This window comes from Diadema setosum, chromosome 16 (assembly GCF_964275005.1).
Source record: "Diadema setosum chromosome 16, eeDiaSeto1, whole genome shotgun sequence".
Classification (NCBI taxonomy): Eukaryota; Metazoa; Echinodermata; class Echinoidea; order Diadematoida; family Diadematidae; genus Diadema; species Diadema setosum.
The window spans coordinates 29,559,087-29,579,219 of NC_092700.1; the positions used below are offsets into that span (position 1 = coordinate 29,559,087).

At 39.6% G+C, this 20,133-nt stretch overlaps 1 protein-coding gene across 1 annotated transcript in view; it reads left to right on the forward strand.

Moving 5' to 3' along the window:
* Positions 1–9,265, forward strand: part of LOC140239799 (oxidation resistance protein 1-like) — a 58,561-nt gene extending 49,296 nt beyond the window's left edge. The window contains exons 9-12 of the mRNA XM_072319618.1: positions 3,987–4,106; positions 5,518–5,670; positions 6,960–7,132; positions 8,110–9,265. Coding sequence (XP_072175719.1) covers positions 3,987–4,106; positions 5,518–5,670; positions 6,960–7,132; positions 8,110–8,248 — 585 coding nt within the window. The 3' untranslated portion in view covers positions 8,249–9,265. The remainder of the gene's footprint in view (positions 1–3,986; positions 4,107–5,517; positions 5,671–6,959; positions 7,133–8,109) is intronic.
* The last annotated feature ends 10,868 nt before the right edge of the window (positions 9,266–20,133 follow it).

The following is a 20,133-nucleotide window of genomic DNA, read 5'->3' on the forward strand; positions in this document are numbered from 1 at the left end:
CAAGTGTAGTTTACTGCCAATCCATTTTTTCTTTTCATGGTGTGCTGGTGTCCATTTGAATGATTTATCTGGTTGCCATGGCAACAGTATACTTATTTGGTAAATGATAGGCATTGTAGCCATGCATAATGCAAAAACAAAAATAAATCATTCAGTAATGCCTTTTCAGTAGTTCATACTAACTTGCTAAATATAATCATGGTGCCATTCATGATAGATGGGCTCAGAAGATCAGTCTGAGTTTGCAAATCGGAGTTGATTTCATTTTATTTCCTTTGGTCTTTTGTTTGTTTGTTTTTAACCCATTGAGTTCAAGTCCCAAGTATACTCGGGCAGGTGTTTATGGGAAATGTGTGTTGAAGCAAAATCAGTCCATCCTCAACGGGTTAAGGCAGTGTAATACCCCAATTTGTGCTGTACATGAAATTGAATATCAGTACAGAACGGATAGCTCAATTTACAAATGTGGCATCTTCAAATCATCATGATTGTAATGAAACGTGTTATGTATATTGTATAGTATGTAGAGTTTGATATGAGATTTCTATGTGATAGATATTTGTGTGTGTGTGTATACATGCAGAATATTAACCTTATATGTGTGAATGTCTGCAATGTGTATTGGTCCATTTTAGTGTCTTAGTGTATGTAAGTGAGTGTGTGTGTATGTGTGTGTAGGTGTGTACGTGTGTGGGAGAGAGAGAGAGAGTGTGTATGTGTGTGTGTGTACATGTATGTTGATAGAACCAAACAGCTGGCCTGGAACTATAGAGTGCTGTGACAGCCGGCGCATCGATCAATTACCACCGTTCAACAGATCAATTTCTAGGAATCATTATTCTGGCTCAAATACCCAAAGTGTGATGACAGTACAGTGGTGTCATTTCACTGCTACACTTCATTTGCAAACGTTTTGTGACTGCAACAAAATAAAGGGGGGTGGGGGGGGGGGGGAGACAACAATGTTATTGCAATGCGTACATTGCACAAACTTTCTTCTCAACAATTTTCTGCCTCACCTCATGTTTGTAAGAGGAACAAGGAAAAGACAAAAAAGGAAAGGAAATAGGCTGCAGAAATTAAGGTTTGTAGTCACTATCTAATACAAGCCTTTGAAAAAAAAAAGGAGAAAAAGAACAGACTGCCTGCACAGTATCTGATAAAGGAATCCTCAGTTTGTATAGAATAACTATAAACTTGTAGGTAGCATAGATACATAGATAGAGAAATAAATGAATAGATTAATAGGTAAGATAGATAGATTTATAGATAGATAGATAGATAGATAGATAGATAGATAGATGGATTAGATAGATTAGATAGATAGATAGATAGATAGATAGATAGATAGATAGATAGATAGATAGATAGATAGATTAGATAGATAGATAGATAGATAGATAGATAGATATATAGATAGATGGATAGATAGATAGATAGATAGATGGATAGATAGATACAGTGTAGATAGATAGATAGATATTAGATGAATAGATAGATAAGTAGATACCCCAGATGGATAGATTGGTAGCTAGATAGATTGGTATTTTTAGAAAGAAAGAGAGAGATAAAGAGAGAGATAGAGAGAGAGAGATTGTGACAAACAAACTGACTGACAACCAGGTAGATAGAAGCGTGGTACAGAACATTACCAAATGGCCACATGATCATTACATTTGTGATGTACTAGATGTCATTAAGGTACAGATATTAGTCAAGTCATATTACATTGTGCCACTATTGGAAGCACTTAATTACAAGAACAAAATACGGTGTTTGATAAAAGAGAGGGAGAATAGAGATAGAAGAAAGGGGAGTTGAAGAGAGAGTGACAGGGAAATGGAGGTGGAGGTGCTAATGGTTAAAGTGTGTGATATGGTTTTGATAGAACACTGTCATTCAAAGTCTGAAGAAGTTCTGGTCACGTAGATGTGAAAGTGCTTTTCATAATGTCATTGAATGCTGTAGATAAGATGGGCACATCAGCAAACACAAAGGCATACGTCATGTTTTGGGTTTCGATGTCAGAAAGGAAATGGTCTGTGGATACCTCAGCAGTCCATTGATACGTTGAATTGTACTTCATTGATGCCTGTGCATGAAATGTCCATGATCTATATCCCCAGGCCTTGCTCTGTATCTCTCTATACATACTGGGTATCAATGCTTGCCTCACATATATGTGAGGTGGATATCAACTGCTACTCTTAAAGTAATTAATCTTTTGAAAAAATAAAATAGAATAAAAACTGGTATAGAATAATGCATGTCTGTCCATTCTTGTAAACAATAAATAAGAGTGAGGGGGAGGCACGAAAGACTCACATATTTTGGTATCGAAGAAAAACTCCATTAGTGAACCGTTGTTTTGGTTTTTTTGCAAGCATGAAGAGATCTTGGATGAGTAGATGAGATGACTTTACAAAGGTTCCGGTTTCAAACTCTCTCTCGAGACACTCCTGATAATCAAATATTTAGAGTAGTAGGATTACACGGTTCCATTCCATTCTGTATATGGATTCTACAATATATTAAAAGAAACCACCGACAACAAGAGCAATGCCCGCAAGTATCTCAGTTGATTGTGTTGTACTATTGTATCTTTCATGCCTTTGGAAAACAATAATGTAGAAGTTGTCTCTTGTGTTTTCCGCTGAATACTTCTATCTTTGTGTCTTTACTTCCGGAAGTTTTCACAGTTGTTCCAAAGACCCAGAATTTTCAAAGCTGAATGATCCAAGGAAAGGCAGGAACTTAATAGCATTCTGGGCGTTCTGGGCCATGATTTTCTGACTCTGAATAGAACAGAAACGTTTCTGAAGATTCAGATTTAGCGCCGCAGATAGACTCCGCCCCCGGTAATGGGGGAGTGATCTTATTGGTCAGTATGTGGCATCCTGGTTACTGATTGGTCATGCATAGACCACTTGAATGAACATCGCGGAGGTTGCTATTAAGAGCATACCTTCTATTAGCAAGAGGTGAAAACTGTGTCGGAAGGAAAACTTTGAAGGCAGTTTTCTTGAAATGCTAATTTCCTAGACCACTCGACATGCTCTCATAAGATCATCGATATCTCTGCAACCAAGTACTTTTATGAGTCATGTTTTATATGAAATCAAAACAGAATAGTAATGGAATAATGTCATGTCATTTTCAGAAAATTGTCCTTCCTGACTTTCAGATCCTTTTGTTGTAGTGGGTCATGTTTATCTCTCTATCTACCTCTACATATACATTGTATCTCTCTCTCTCTCTCTGTCAGTGTCTAGTGTATCTATCTACATCCATCTATCTATCTATCTATCTATCTATCTATCTATCTATCTATCTATCCATCCCTGTTTTCATAGTTGTCTAGTCTTTCTACTTTTGCAGGAATCTTCCTTATCAAACTTAGATATATCCTCATGCCCTGCCAACGAAACATGAGAAAGCCTTCCTGATTTCGGAATACTAATGATTCCTCTTTGGAATCTTTTTGATTTTGAAGGGTAGCCCCGCCTCTCTCATGATTCCGTAACAGCAGACTTCTCTATTTGTTCCCTTCTTTGTAATGAAGAGATAGTGTGTGGTCTTATGATTGCTATCTTACACTTTGTGTTCACATTGCTAACATGTTTAGTGATAAAAATGAATGATAATGGTCATGATAATATAGTAAGAAATCATGGTAATGATATCGGTTATGATGATGATAATAATAGTACTGATATTGATAAAAGTATTAATAACAACAATAAAAATGATGTTATGGGTTTAACTATCACCATAGTCATCGAGTGATAATGGTAATGATGGTGATAATGATGATGATGATTATGATAATGATAATAGTTATAGTCATAGTGTTGACAAACAAATGATGATTGCGATGGAAATGATGTGTGTGGTTTTGAATGTCACTGTAGCGAAGAATGTCTCGGAGTTGAAGTTGGGGAAATTTCTGACTAGCTTCTCTACTTTATCTCCGACTTCTGCTGCAGATCATCACGCGGGAGGAGGCGAGCAAGCGTCGCATGACAATCCTGGAGTGCGAGATGAACCTACCACTGCCCGAGCTGATTGGGGAGAGCACGCTGCTGTGCAACGACTACGTCAGAAAGGTGAGGGGGAAGGGGGAAAGATGTATGACTTTGAAGTTTTTGTGTCCCTTTTTGCAACTGTGAAAATTATTATGATTCCTTTCATGAGCTGGTATTTTGTAGAAGTAGGTAATTAAGACCTCTCCTCAGAATAATAAAACTGGAAACCTCATTATGATTGGGAGAAAATAATACTGTAGATTTCCAGTGAATTTATTCGGATACCAAAATAATCCCAACTGTTATTCTCAATACAGAAGTGGAACCTATCCTCAAGTTACTTGGGGTTATCATTCCTATTTTCTTTTTTCAAACTCTGAGATGTATTATTGTAAGATTTCATACACAATGGTGGGAGACATTATTCTTTAACCATGCAAAATTTTGTGATTTTTGAATCACCCTCAAGGGAATAATTAAATCAGGTAGCAGTTTTGATTTTGCATTTTAAGTCTTGCCATAGGTTGCATCAATGCATAATGTTCTGGTAATGATTGTGTAATTGGAGCTTGTAGTACTCACATTTTGCTTTGTTTGCTTAATACTTGACTTTGTGTATGCACAGCCCTATACAGTGTATTTACATATGTGTATGCACAGCCCTGTCACATCATTATCACAGCAAGTCGAGACTCTTTGTGGTCTCAGTCTGGTGGCCCCTGGCGTCCTGTATCCCCAGCCTCCTGGGCCCCCTGCCTTGGGCCCACACTTAGGCTCCTGGCCTCGGCCCGGCCTTGGGCCCCTGGGCCACTGGGCCCGGGCCCACTTGGGCTATGGGCCCCTGGGCCTGGGCCCACTTGGGCTCTGGGCCCCTGGTTCCGGGCTAAGGCCCGTGGCCTTGGGTCCGGCCTTAGGCCCCGCCTTTGGCCCGGCTGTATTCTGTACATGGTCTATGTGAAATCAAGCTTGTCTGTAACTGTAAAATTACAAATATTTACAAATAATCACAAATATTATATTATTATATGAATATATGAATATATGAACATATGAATATATGAATATATGAATATATGAATATATGAATATATGAATATATGAATATATGAATATATGAATATATGAATATGTGATATATGATTACATGATATATTAATATATATCAGGCATTCTGTTCCGGTGTCAGATCTGGCAGGGCAGCCAGGGTTCGCTTTCTAGTGAACCTCGGAGCAGCATTTTCAGTAGCAAAAGCCATTTTTTGCACATTGATGGATCAATTTTTGACAAATTTTTTCCCAAAATCGAGTGCTTTTTTTGTAGACTGTTTCGGAAAGTCTCTTTTTATTTTGGACTGGATTTTGTTTGTTTCCATTTTTAAGAATAAATGTCTATTTTTCCTCCTTCCTCCCTGCCCCCCTGCCTTGCCCTGCCCCTCCCACCTGCTCCACACCTCTGCTCCACACCCCTGCTCTGCACCACTGCCCCACTCCAGCTTGCCAAGAACCTGCCACCACGGACCGAGGGCTACAGCTGGGTGCTGGTCTTCAGCACGTCCACCCATGGCTACAGCCTGCACAGCCTCTACCGCAACATGGGCGGCTGGGAAAGCCCCATGCTCCTCATCCTCAGGGACTCCGAGGGCCACGTAAGTGCTTCTCCTTCCGCCCCCTTCATTTCTCCCCCCCCCCCCCCCCCCCCACCCACCACCACCAACTTAGGCTCCGGAGAAGAGCTTGGATTTTGAAAACACCCCTGTTGGAGACCAGTGGTATGGAAATGTGTTAGTTTGATCTAGTGTTTGTGAATTTGATGCCAAAATCTGTGCAGGGCTTTCAAATTAAGTGTTACAAAGAACCATGCTACGTAATGTTAGCAACAGTCTTTGAGAGGTCACAAAATTAACTATCGAGGGATTGAGATTTCAACCCCTTCCGTGCCTTTCCCAGTTGGTCAATTAGGTTCATATTATATATTTGATCATAAGATCATGTTGTGAACAGTTTTCGTGCTTAAGGCACACCTGGAGACATTATGCACTTTCAGTGAGGAAAACTTTTTAAAAAGAAACCTGGTAGTACACATACATTTTTGTACCTAGTGTACATGTATGTTGGGCCATGGTATCTGATTGCAGGGGACTAGCAAAAGATTTCCAAATAGAGTTTTAACCCAAAAAAATAATGATTTGTATCTTTGGCCTGAAAATCAAATTCGAGAATGAGAAGAATGCATACAAATTATCTGTCCCCCCCCCCCCCCCCACCCACACTTACAGACACTTCCAGACTGCATACATGCGTCAGCTGCAGTTGAAATACAGATTAAGTTTAGAATCGTCAGCTGCAGTTGAAATACAGATTAAGTTTAGAATGTGAAATGGTAGGATGGATCAAAAAAGGGAAATTCCCAAAAATGTCCTTGTCTAGGAAGGCCCCTAAGGTTCAGTCAAGAGCTCAGTGTGTATTTGTACTCTAATGTTCATGTTGTACTTGGAAGAGCACAGAGATTTGAAAGTGCTGTGCACTTCAAAAAAATGGCTATCTGTATATTCTTCTTCTTTTTCCTCTGCTTATGATAACTATATTATTTGTTCTGTACTCATTACCACTTATTATTATTGTTATGTTGTCAATGTTATCAACATCATCATTACAACTACAACAACTATTTCTCTCATTGTTATACTGGAGGGTAATGCTACATTGTGTGGGCCCTTGATTTGATTCAATAGTTTATTTATGATATATTATGTACCTAAAGGGTACTATCAGAAACACGATCCCATCGTTCACTCTTTGAGATACCTTGATGCACCTACGTAACTGACGTAAACATGACAATCAGGAAGGTGACATGAATACACTGTACTGACAGTCACCTCCTCCTCCCTTCCCTCCCCTTTCATGACCCCACCTCCCCCCCCCCCCCTTGCAGTTGTTTGGTGCCCTGACCTCCTGCGCGCTAAAGGTCAGCGACCACTACTACGGCACCGGCGAGAGCTTCCTCTACCGCTTCCACGAGGACGAGCTGGAGATGTATCGGTGGACCGGTGAGAATAACTTCTTCATGAAGGGTGACGTGGACTCAATATGCATCGGTGGAGGAGAGTAAGTGTCACCACTCTTGTTTTTTTGTTGTTATTGTTTTGTTTTGTTTTTTTTTTACATTTCACCACACGCCTATGCCTGACCAAGTGATGTGCATTATTTGTTTTATGAAATGGTGCCCCTCAAAACATCTTCAAACAGTGATTTCCCTTGATTTTGATGTGGTAATGGTATCTCTGTATGAGGGCACTTGGTGTCTGGTCTGAAAAGTTGAATTCAATTGATGTGGTTCACTGTCCAGCCTTGAGAGGGCAAAACAATATATCTACATCCAACATCATTTCCAGTAAATCGAATTTGAAGTTTTGCAAATCTACAGCTCTTTTTCTGTTTTCGTTAAACATTTTATATCTTACCCTAGAAGGACCAACAATGTCAGTAATACAGTTCATGCAAATTCATTTCACAAGACCATTTATTTCAAGAATAATTTGCATTTAATCAAAACATATGTTGTTTTGCCATCTCAACATAACCACGCTGTTGCCATTGATACAGCAAAACAAATAAGTCTCAATCACTGGCGCGCGTATAATGTCCTACAACGTAGATATGCGCATGCTTCTGCAGGCGCGCATGGCGTGCAGCCTATTACTGCGTAAACATGTAGATGGCAAAACAACATATCGCATGTAGATACGTTGTTTTGCCAAGTCTATGCCCGACGTGTGTTGAGCAGGGGCAAGTGTATCGCTGCTTACGTTGTTTTGCCAACAAAATTTGAACAATCATTCTCACTGGGAGGGGGCATCAATTCTCAGTATTAAGTGGAATGGGTTCTGATTTCAAGATTTGGTCGAGAGTTAGATTATGCTAAAATAAGCTGAAATATGTGACTAAGTCTATTTTCATGAATTTTCGACATACGTTGATTTGCCATCTCAAGGTAGCCTCCCCCTTCCCCCCCCCCCCCCATTGATGTACAGAAAATATGACACAAGGCCATGTTGATCTTTGTCTGTGTGTGTATCATCCAGGGGCGACTTTGGTCTGTGGCTGGACGGCGACCTCTACCACGGCCGTAGCCACGCCTGCAAGACGTTCGGAAACGAGACGCTGTCATCCAAGGAGGATTTCATCATTGCCGACATGGAGGCGTGGAGTTTCGCCATGTGATTTCAATGTCACCATGGCAACACCCACATGATCCCACTCAGAACTGGACAAGAACGGGTCGTTGGAAGGAAGAGACAGTTTTTGCCATTTTGCGTCGGCTGTTGAACTCGAAAGAGGGCGCCACGAACACCCAGACATTGATGCTTGGGCTTTGCGTTTCGACATTATTGTACATATATACATAGATATGAATATACTTATACATAAACCGATCCCAGAAATGACAACCTCTCTATCGCTGTGCTGTGAGGAACAGTAAAGTGGTGACAGAATTCTGACTTTTTCACATCCAGCTTAATTTTTGTGGAGACATACATTACCTGGCAATACTGATTTCAGGTCAACTGCTATACTGCCAAAGTGTGCTGGGTGAACTCGCTGGACTATTTCGCGAAATAATTCCCGCTCCAGTGTTGGAGGTGTGTTTCTTGCTTGCTGATGCACATTTGAGCAAAGAGTGGTTACTAGCCGAGGAGCATGTTCATTGTCTGCCCTATGCCAGTAGAAGCCGTGAAATCAGGCTGTGAAAAAAAACTCGAAAATTGGAAGACGGAAGCATTTTCAACTCAGTGGACATGTTAGGGACGACAATAGGAGATGATGAATTTATGATGATGAAATGATTTTTTTTTTTCTTCTTGCTTGGAAAACATACCTTAAGATGTAAACTCCTAGCCCAGGTCATTGTACTTGTGCTATCCTAACACCTCCTGTCCAATTATAGCCTCATGAAGGTGTGCTTTAAAGGCGTCAAACTGATGGAAATTGCCATAACTTAACAGTAGTGTCTGTCGTGTGCGAGGAAAAAACTAAAAACAAAGGGAAGTAAATAGATGGAAAGAGCTTTCTCTGTGAGCTTAAGGAGACAGTTTTCATAACTTCAAATCACCCACCCTTCTAACCTACTAGGTGCATTATGCTGCCATTCTCAAACTCTGATGTACAGTAAGCCCAGGTTGTAAATACAATATATTAGCAGGAGAAATGTTTTATGGTGGACCAATAGTGAAAAGAATTAAAAGCTACTTAATCCAAGGTTGGTTTGATTGTTTGTTTGTTTGTTTGTTTGTTTGTTTTTTCATTGTGCCACCTAAAAGATGCATCTCCGTATGTAATAGCCAATCCTGCAACTTGTTTTTGTCATCTTTTGTGTCAAAATTTGAATTTTACCTGTGTGCTATCGTACCAAGGATGCAAATTTTGTCTTTATTTACTCACAAGAAACTGTTCAGGTAAACTGAGAGTAAGATATTAGTGGGCAATTTGTGGCCAACTTGCAGAACAAGATATACTAGTATCCAGATGAGTTTTAAACATGTCAAAAGATTTTCAATTTCTATTTTTTCCCCTTCAATTATTGCTCCTCAAGAATGCCTCAAGAGAGTGTATATAATAACTTTTTTTTTTCTTGGAGAAATTTTGTCTCATTTTTGCGAAGTTAAAAGTTTTATGATACATGTAGTTGAACATCCATGTGTTTACAAATCGTATCTGTGAATGTACGAATCATTGTAGCTTGAGAAGACTCTGAAGAGATTTTCTGATTTTTTAAGATTCTTTAATCAGAACCTCGCTACTATATGAGTGATTCTGTAACTCCTCGAGTCAAACCCTCGAGCTGCCGTATTTCAGGGCAGGTGAAATATGCTTTAGAGCAGCTGTAGAGGACATCTTTTCAGTTGTTTACACATTCCCCTAGATCTGATCTTGCACCCTGTTGGTATGAGAGTTCTTAGCAATGTTGTTCTCCTTTGTGCGTCAGATCACATTCTCCGCCCATTGCTTCGGCTGTCGGCAATTGCGTATTGATGGATGTCACATGACCAATGTGAACCTCATTGCGTTCATCAAAGAGGGTGCCCCACAGTATGTGTGTATATTTGCAGCGATGCTTGGAAAGTTATCCATCGAAGTGTTATCCGTTATTGCAAGCTTTTGGTGATCAGGATTAATCCGCCGGCACAATACAAGAGTTTTGGTTTAGCGAAATTAAATACAAAATGAAGTATCACTTAACTTGCCCTTATCAATCATGTCTTCTTTTTTTTCTTTCTTTCTTCTGTTCTTTAGCTGTCTTTTTGTTCTGTTGAGATTGCCCACAGCATTTTACAAGGGTTCTGAAAGCTGACAGGGTGTATGCTTTCACACCAGGGCCCTGTTTTATGAAGAGTTATTATTGATTATATAGTTGATTTCTATCATAAGTCTATGGCAGCCTGTGTGTTAAGGAAATTTATGATCGATTATATCTTTTGATAAAACGGGGTCCAGATTTGCGTTGTATCCAAGAATTGAATGGTGTGCTGGCTGCAGATGGTGCAATAAGTTGCCGATTTGACTTACGATTGAATCCTTTCTAGTTCGAAAGCTTTTGGCGCCTCCCCTACCCCCTCAACCAACAGGACGATAAAATGTTGTAATGGGCAAATGGCAAAGTGAAGTTGGTTGTCTGTCTCCGTTGCATCTTTCCTGATACGCTACTCTTTATTCACTGGACTATCTTTCTCCCCCTTCTGTTCTGTTCCACTTCTGTGTTTTTTGAGGTTTTTTGTCATTGCAGCAATCCTGCTTCTTGTGATTTTCAGAGAAAAAGGAGGAGAATTCAAAGAGTAATTGCGAAGGATAGAATTGATGAACAAAACAGTACTGAGATGATGATGTCACGGTCTTTCGTCATAGCTTGGGTTGGAACCAGGTATAGCCCGGCCTAGTTAGGGTTAATAGCAACATTAGTGTTTACAAACCAGGCCAGGTTAGGTTGTGTAGAACCAGTTTCCGTGGTGATGTATGACTCTGACATCACAGTTTGGTAGTCTATAAGGGTGCTAATCTACATTGGGCATTGCATCCTCTGTACCCTCCACACTCTGGTGGGTGGTTCAGTCCCTCACAGCAGACTTGTCAGAACTTTGAAGACATGGCAGTGTCTGGGTTTGTCTATTTTGATGTATTTTAAGGGGAGGTAAGAGAACTCTACTGCACTGATCCTCTCTTCAGGTTGGCATTGTGTGACAATGTTCAGATGAATGTCAGTAAACTCCATTCCAATTGAATTTATCATGTCATGAGGGCATGGCCTTAACTCAATTATAGTAATCTCTGGTGGAAAGCTGAATTGATTGAAGGAAAATCTCCCAACGCTTGCCATTCTAGATGTCATCTTAAACTCTCTCATTAATTGATGGCAAATTACAATGTGTCATGTCATACAATGTCTGTGGCATTGTAGTTCTTGTAGTCCTTAGAGGGTTACCATTCAAAAGCTTAGACCAGAGCTGATAATTTTTTTTTTCTTAATGGCATAGGCCATATTTGTTTTGTTGATAGTTCATCTGCATGTCAGCAGCAAGATATGCTAAGTTTAAATATTGAATGGTCAGTAGGTACGTTTCTCCTCAATTTCAAAGATGATTGTTGAGCTTGTATTTTTTTCTTCTGCTGGTGCCATGTGGAATGTAATTGTGGATGTTGTTACTTTGCAACTGCACATAACCATTATAATATGTTCATTATCATCATGCTAGAAAGGATGCATGATGAAGATGGTATAGATCTTCTTTTTTTTTATGCCTCCGCCACGAAGTGGTGCCGGAGGCATTATGTTTTCGGGTTGTCCGTCCGTCCGTCCGTCCGTACGTCCGTACGTACGTCCGTCCGCTTTCGTTTACGCGATAACTTGAGTAATATTTCCTGCAATTTTACCAAACTTGGTCCAAGTATGAAGTATGATGGGGCAATTATTTGATTAGATTTTGGGTGAAATCGGCTGAAGGTCAAAGGTCAAAGGTCAAGGTCAAATCATGAAATTGTATCCGTTTACGCGATAACTCAAGACTGGATGGAGCAAATTTCACCAAACTTTGTTGGAGGATGATGTATGATGGGACAATTACTTGATTAGTTTTTCAGTGAAATCGGACAGAGGTCAAAGGTCAAAGATCAAGGTCAAATCCTAAAATTTATCTGTTTACGTGATAACTCAAAACTGGATGAAGCAGCTTTCACCAAACTTGGTCCAAGGATGATGTATGATGGGACAATTAGTTGAGTAGATTTTAGTGACATTGGCAAGAGGTCAAAGGTCAAAAGGTCAAGGTCAAATGCGACAAATGTTGCAATTTCCCCCATATCTATGCAATGCCCGAAGGTATTTTCTTGAAACTTGGTGTGGACATGTACTACTGCGTAAAGATTCTCCAGAGAGAGTTTCATGTCATAAGGTCAAAGGTCAAAAGGTCAAAGGTTAGGTGAAAATGTTGCAATATTACTTTTCTCTCAAATGCTTCAATGTATCTTCGTGGAACTTGGTACATATGCATGTACTGTCTGGCAGGGATTATCTAGGAATTTAGGGGTCATGGGTCAATAATCAGGGGTCAAAGGTCAAGGTCAACTCCTCAAAACTTTACTATTTCCCTCATATACTAGTATATGCAATGCTTGCATTATTAGTTTCAAAACTTAATACATGCATTACCTAATGGAGATTTTCCAGGAAATTTCCAGCCAGAAGGTCAAAGGTTAAGGGTCAAAGGCCAGGTTTCAATGCCCCCCCCCCCCCAAAAAAAAAAAAAAAAAAAAAATCTATTTTGTACCGTCATCACACTCTTTCTTCGTACCTTGGAAATTACTCATTGCATAAACTTTCCCAAAATTCCCCAAATATGTGTACCTGCACTCTTAGGAAATTATAGCAAACCCAGTTCAAGACATTTCTGACAAACCTGTCATTTCAATATTTTGCCAGTTATGTGAAACTGTCATGGATCACACATTGTGAAGACATTGTACTATACCCCTATTGGGAGAATCATGCATTATGGCAGAGGCATCAGTCGCCATAGCGACATTTCTAGTTTTTTCATATTTCTACCCAAAGATGTACTTAAAAGCTTCTCCAGCTTTCAGCATAGAGCTTGCATTTCCTTTCCCGATGATCTATGTGGTAATCACACAGCAGAGTTTAAATCAGAATGTGTCTGAGCAAGTAGCCAAAGCCTAAAGTTTAATGCCATCTGAGGTATTATCTGTGAGTACATTATAAAGAATCCGTCATTTAATTCTTTCCCGCAAGACCCAAGAATGGAGTTGTGTTGAGTGCGGGATGATCTACAGGTGTTTTGTGTCTCCGTGAAGAGTGTGTTGTATGCAAAATGTTGTGCCCACTCCACAGAGGCAGTGGTAATGAATTCTATTGTGTAGATTCTTGAAAAGTGTGTGGTGTGGATAGGTTTGCAAACAAATTACATGGCAAAAGTGATGCATACAGTAGCTGTATGTGTAACAAGAGAGGGCAGTCTTCAGGTGCAAAATGTGTTCTCAGGGATTGGTGGCAAGGAAAAGGCGGAAAGGGGAGGGTGGGAGAGAGAAATGGGAGTAGGACTCAGATTAACTTTGTCAGTACCATGGGCTAAACTATGATATGTATACTACCTGTAGTATCTTAAAGGCACTGCACACGACACAACTGTGCCACAAAATCAGCGATCGTACGACCTAGCAACCGGAATTGCGCGACCTGTGGGATCTTGTAGTTTGGGATGGGCTTTACAGTGGAGGATGTGTTAAAGAGGGTTGAGGGAGCCCACTCTTAAAACTATTAAAGTAAATTAACAGACATATAAATACTTTCCTTTAGTTATACAGTTTGACCTTCATGGATATATTTGTGCAATTTCTTCTTCTTTTTTTTTAAGGTGCATTTCATAACTTAAGCCATGAGCTTTTCATGTGTACGTATGCATAAATTTAGCATTCATTTTCGTGTGAACAAAGCTAGCTCCGTATGCATGTTGGGGGTGGGGTGGGGTAGGGAGGCATGAGTGTTTGATGAATGGAAGTGTTATAAACGGCATAGGCATGGAGTGAGGCATTATTCAAAGGGCAGAAACAGTACAGACGTGTTTAATCGTGGAGACTTTATTTCCCTGCACAAGATGGCAATATATGTTTTAATAGTACAGCGTGGCTTGCATTCCTGGCACTTCTATATGCATTTGTATATCAGCAGCCTGCAGGGTGCTGCTTGGAAATGTGTTATTGATGTTGTGTTTATCTGAATTGGAAATGTCATACCGTACTCTCACCATGTTAATTTTGAAGGAGGTTCCTTCATTAATGTTCAGAATTGTTTAATGATTTGTGTGCTTAGCCCTTGCATGTGAAGTATGCAGAAAAAAAAAACCCCAACAATTTACAGTGTTGTTTTGTCTGTAACACCAATCATAAAATCATCCTTTAGCTTGTAAGCAGGAATATGTACATTGCATTTGATGTCTCCATGCGATGGAGTGAATATTTTAGTTGGTCATTCTGTCAAGTATATTTCATATTAAAGTATTGTTATATGCTCTGTTTAATGTTAGTACTTTCACAGAAAATGGGCATTATAAGTTTGCATTGAAGATGATGCCATTTATATCCAGTCAAATGCTGGTACAACAAAAAGTTCACCACATATGTTAGTTAGTGGTTCTCTATAACACAGCTGTAAGACATAAAGTTTTAAGCTCTTATACTTTGGCTCAATCAATATGATATTTGCGTGAATTAATGATAGTCATTACTTTTCAAACAAGAATTTTCACTTTCTTTTGCTCTTACACACTGCCCCCCCCCCCTAAAAAAGTGTTCCAACCAATCACTACAGTACAAAGGCTGGGCATACTATGCTTGTCAGGCTTTAGCAAGCACCATTATGACATCATCAGTGTTACGTCATCATACAGCACTACTGGAGGGGATTGTTCTTGATTCATACGTTTAAACTCACGACATTTCTCAATTCTTGATTTGTATGTTTGTCACAGGAGAATAGCACTCAATGTATTCCCCCTTCTTTCAACAACTTCATAGCCACCTGAACTTGCATTATAAAATCCTGTAAGCTCTATTTATATTTTTTACATGGAAACTGGTGGACTTGTGCAGAGATTTTTTTTTTCCTCTTTTGAGCACTTGAGTAATACTCAATCACTTGCTCTGAGCACACAAGGTGACAAATACTGATTAATGTGTAAAGAAAGTTGGAGAATTAAGGGACTTTTCTTTCAAGTTTCCAGTAGATTCATGATTTGATTTGTTTTTCCATCAAGTCAACTCAATCATTGCTAGAAGCTGGTAGGTCTTCAACAATGCCAACAGTGGTTTCAGAGTGTCGAGCTCTTATGGTTTATATGTTCCATGAGGATGCAATATCGTGGAGACTTTTTTTTTTTAATAAGCAGACACATGAATTCAAAGCAATGTGTTGGCTTTCAAATGCATCACTCGATATTTACCATGCTTGCATATATATTCAGATGCACATCACTTTTAGAATTGGTGAATTATACTAATCACTTATGTTTTGGTCATTGATATGATGTTTTGCGGAGGCCTTTGCAAAGAGACTGTGCTATCTAGATCAAGTAAAGCGGGGTTTACCTTCCCTCTTCTGGTCTTTACAACCAAGTTCTATGTGGTTGAGTGCCCCAAGTTTGAACTCCAAATGCTACAAACCACCAGACCAGCCCCTTCGTCCCCCTCCCCCTCCTCCTCCTTCCTCCCCTGTTTTCCTCGTTCCTCTCCCAATTATACATCATCATTATCACGTTCAGCACCGCCCAATCCTTACCTCGATTGAAATTCATATCAATTATCTGAACCCTCATGTGAGTCATTAATCTTTACAAAAACAACAACAACAACAACAACAACAACAACAAAAACAGAGAGAAATGAAATCCTCATCCTAACCCCATTTCAGCCTTGTCACCTCACTTGGTGTCATGGCAACCAGAGTAGATGGGATAAGCACAAGCGACAATTCACCTTTCATGAATGCCACCTCCGGGCGAACATTGCTATACTCTTGTATTCTCACAGCAACAAACGTTCAAAGTCCATGGTGTATACAGTGTGAGCTGTCCAGGAAAGTGTGCATTCCCAAAATACTCCCTCATTGATTTCAATATTTTTTTTATATTTTTTTTAATTTTTATCACAGTGTATCAGCTGACTGTAATAAGAGTACAGTAAACTGCAGAAGACTTTTGAAGTTTTTGAAACAGACATCTCAATATGTGTTTTTGAAATGTAGCAAGGAAAGAACTGTGGAGCGTAAGGAGAAAAGTATATTGTACATTGTCACCCACTCGTTAAAATTGCAACCATAAATGTATTTTGTATTTGTACATCTATTACGTAATGATGGTATTTGCTATAGTCTCTATCACCATCCAACACACGAGGTGACAACTCTTTAACTGCACGCAGGGTTGGAATGGTAGGTCCTGTGTGTCAACAGTTGGGAAAAGGACGTTTGCAAATTCGGTTGTGGCCAGAATTGGTAGAGAAAAGTTACATAATAATTATATCGATGAGGCCCCTGTGGAGTGAAGGAGTTTACCTGCCCTTATTGTTTATGAATGGTTGCCGTAGCGACGAGTATGGACGTTTCCCTGCCACTAGAAGTGTATCATTAACTATTGTTATCCTTTGTAGTGGAATAAATGACTGATCTATTGTACAATGTATGTGGAGGTGCCCTGCGTGATACTTTTTATGTGATGCGCTCTGTTTCGGGTTTGGGTGATATTTTGTCCATGGCTTTATCGTTATACTTGATGAGAGTCCCTGTTCTTTTGTCATGCATTCTCTTTCTTCACAGTCCATGCTTTATTTTTTTTTTTCAGTTTGTCCTCCTTACCATTCATAACAACATCATCATTGAGACTATACCAGATTGTCTCAGATTCATGTTGTGTATCATTGGCACACTGTCCGTATTACGGTCTTTGGGGAAAGGATACTGGTAGTAATAATAATAATAATAATAATAATAATAATAATAGTAAAAGTTTTCACTTTTCACTTCACTTCACTAGTACAAATCAAACCACTGTATATTTAGTACATGTACATGTAATTACCATTTATGGATTGTCAACGTAAAACCATAAGGATTTCATTGAATCTCATGCACATGGTGGGGGGGGGGGGGGTGTTTGTGGCTAGGTTAGGGATCATTGCCAACCCCCCCCCCCCCCACCTTATAGATGAGATTTTCCATGCAGAACCCTCCAAAAGTCGTGGGTTTTGCTAGGTTATGATATTCGTCTACACCTCCCCCCCCCCCTTTTCTTTTCTCTTAGCCAAAAGTGTGTGTGTGTTTTTGTTTTTGTTTTTGTTTTTTTTTGGGGGGGGGGGGGACGGGTGGTTAAATGGGGAGGAGGCTGGTTGTCCCTGACATTGATGGAGAAAGTTACCATTATGATATTGTGGTATTGACGGTGAAGGGAAAAGTGCAGGTAGTACATTAGTTATATGACATGCGTGACAGTTTCATCGGCAGAGGGCAGTTAGTGGTATGATCTGGCAGACGCAAGGTTTTTATTTCAATCTTTTCAGCTTATAGTTCATCCATAACCATCTTTGTCAATGACAGTATCAACCAGCAGTAGTATTTGTATCAACAGTGTAGGGCCTACAGGCGTATTATTTTCAATGTGTATAAATACGTACACAAGTACATGTATGTATTAAGATAGATAGATAGATAGATAGATAGATAAATAGATAGATAGATAGATAGATAGATAGATAGATAGATAGATAGATAGATAGATAGATAGATAGATAGATAGATAAATAGATAGATAGATAGATGGATGGATGCAGTGGCGGATCCAGAGGGGGGCATACTGGGTCTGTGCCCCCTCTTTATTTTTTTTTAACAAAAGAAATAAAAAGAAAAAATGAGGGCACTGCACCCCACTTTAATTTTGTAAAGGCGCCTCCCCTTTACAGAATTCCTGGATCCGCCCCTGAGATGTGTGTTGGTGCGTGTGTGTGTGTGTGTGTGTGTGTGTGTGTGTGTGTGTGTGTATGTCTGTTTGTCTGATGTGGACGAGCAAGAGGTACATTGTGATGGGGTATTCAACTTGTGTGTCGCTCAGCACTATGTGAGTAAAATTTGACATTTTGGGAGTACAGTTGTACATTGTACATTATTCGTCTACGGGAGATCGAACACAACGGGATAGTTCCACAATGTACCTGTGTGTGTGTGTGTGTGTGTAATGATTGACTCTCGTCGCGAGTCACTCAAACATCCGTTAAATTGCTACTCATCTTATCACAAAAATCAAGTAATATTGCAGGTCACAGTTAACCATTCTATCAAGCTCGAACTACCTGCAACTTATGCAGAGAAAGCGTCCATGCGTTCATATAAAGTTTACTTTCGTTCTCAGTAGAAATTGTACGTATTTCCATTCAATCTTGAAGTATAAAAGTCGCCCTGTGGTCAAGTTTACCTCCGTAAACATAGGGGGGGGGGGGACAATCAAATTAACCAGCCATTGTCATTCAATTTTGATGTATTCCAGATGGCAGTATTTTGTTATTGGGTAATATAGTGGTTTTCCCTCGGATATGATTGTTTCATTTTGCAGTCAACAGCTCTGGCAAGTTCCGGAAAGTATGTTAAAGGGTGTGTACAGTTCTGGTCGAGGTGAGGATTTAGCTTTTAACGTTTTGCGAGATATTCCAAAACCACTCTATGAGATGTCAAAGAGCATGCAGTTCTAAGGGGTATCAAAAGTTTATTCGATGAAAATCGGCTTTGAAATGGCGGAGGTATGCAAAAACAAGGTGAAACAAAGAGATCCTAATAAAGTTGTGGCATGTCGCCTTTTATTATTAGCACTTTTTTGGGATATCTCAGCCATTTGAAAACCAATTTTCATCAAATAAACGTTGAATCCTTCTTAAAATTACATGCTCTTTCATATTTCATAAGAGGCTTTTCATTATCTCACTTAAGAATGTTCAAAACATGAATCCCCACCTCAACCAGTACTGTACAGGTCCTTTAAATGAAATTGAACCTGCCACTTTGATAGATAAGTTAGGTTCTTTTTCCCTCACCAACTCTGACAGCACTTCCCTTTCCGATGTACTATTTTAAACCATTAAGTACACCAGCTTCTTTGAGTAAAAGTAGTAATAGAATATAAATTCCAAAGATGAGAACATGACGAGGATTCATTTGTAAACTGTATCGCTTGTTGGCCTGCAGTAAAATTGGTCAGTCCAGTTTTTGTCTAGCATGTTTAAGGGGTGACAATTTATCGATATGCGGTTCAATTTCTCTTGGAATCCCCTCATACAAATCTACGTAGTTTTATTTTTTTTTTTTCAATTCTCTGCAGCTTTTTCTGTCCAGCCTCCTGTTCACTAACCCGTTGAGGACGGGCTGATTTTGCTGCAACACTCATTTCCCATAGACACTTGCCCGAGTATACTCAGGACTCGTCCTCAACGAAGGATATGATCAAAGCTAAAGTTCAGAAAATGAAGAAAAAAGAGACAACAACAGCAAAACATCTTGACAGAGATAGACACTGCACATGCGTTTATTGCATATAAGATCTTTCGTCAGGTGACGTTGTGACTCTAGCCTCTTCCATTAATATTGCTAGAATCGGAATTTATGAGCAAAACGCATATTCGGAAATAAATCGAGTAAAAGTCCTTGGTGAAGACTAGCGTGCCCCCCCCCCCCCCTTTTGATTCTATGACCAGTTGACGACCAACAAATTTTATGTTCCTGTATGCGCCTCGCCCCAAGCATTGACTAGATGATATTTTCAATCGTCTTATGGGATATTTAGACGTGTTGGATTGTAGCGCACGAATACGAGATCATACCAGGAAAGGAATTGTTATCGGCAAGAATATCAGCTAGGCCTTCGGTCAGACCGAACTCGATTTTTCGAAAAGGAATCGATTGCTATACGTATCGATACATGTGACAGGAGGTCGTCTGCATATCCTGTGTACAGAGAAGTGTATTTCTTACGGATGCTGGCGTTATCATCGTGCGCAGTTTTTCTTTGATG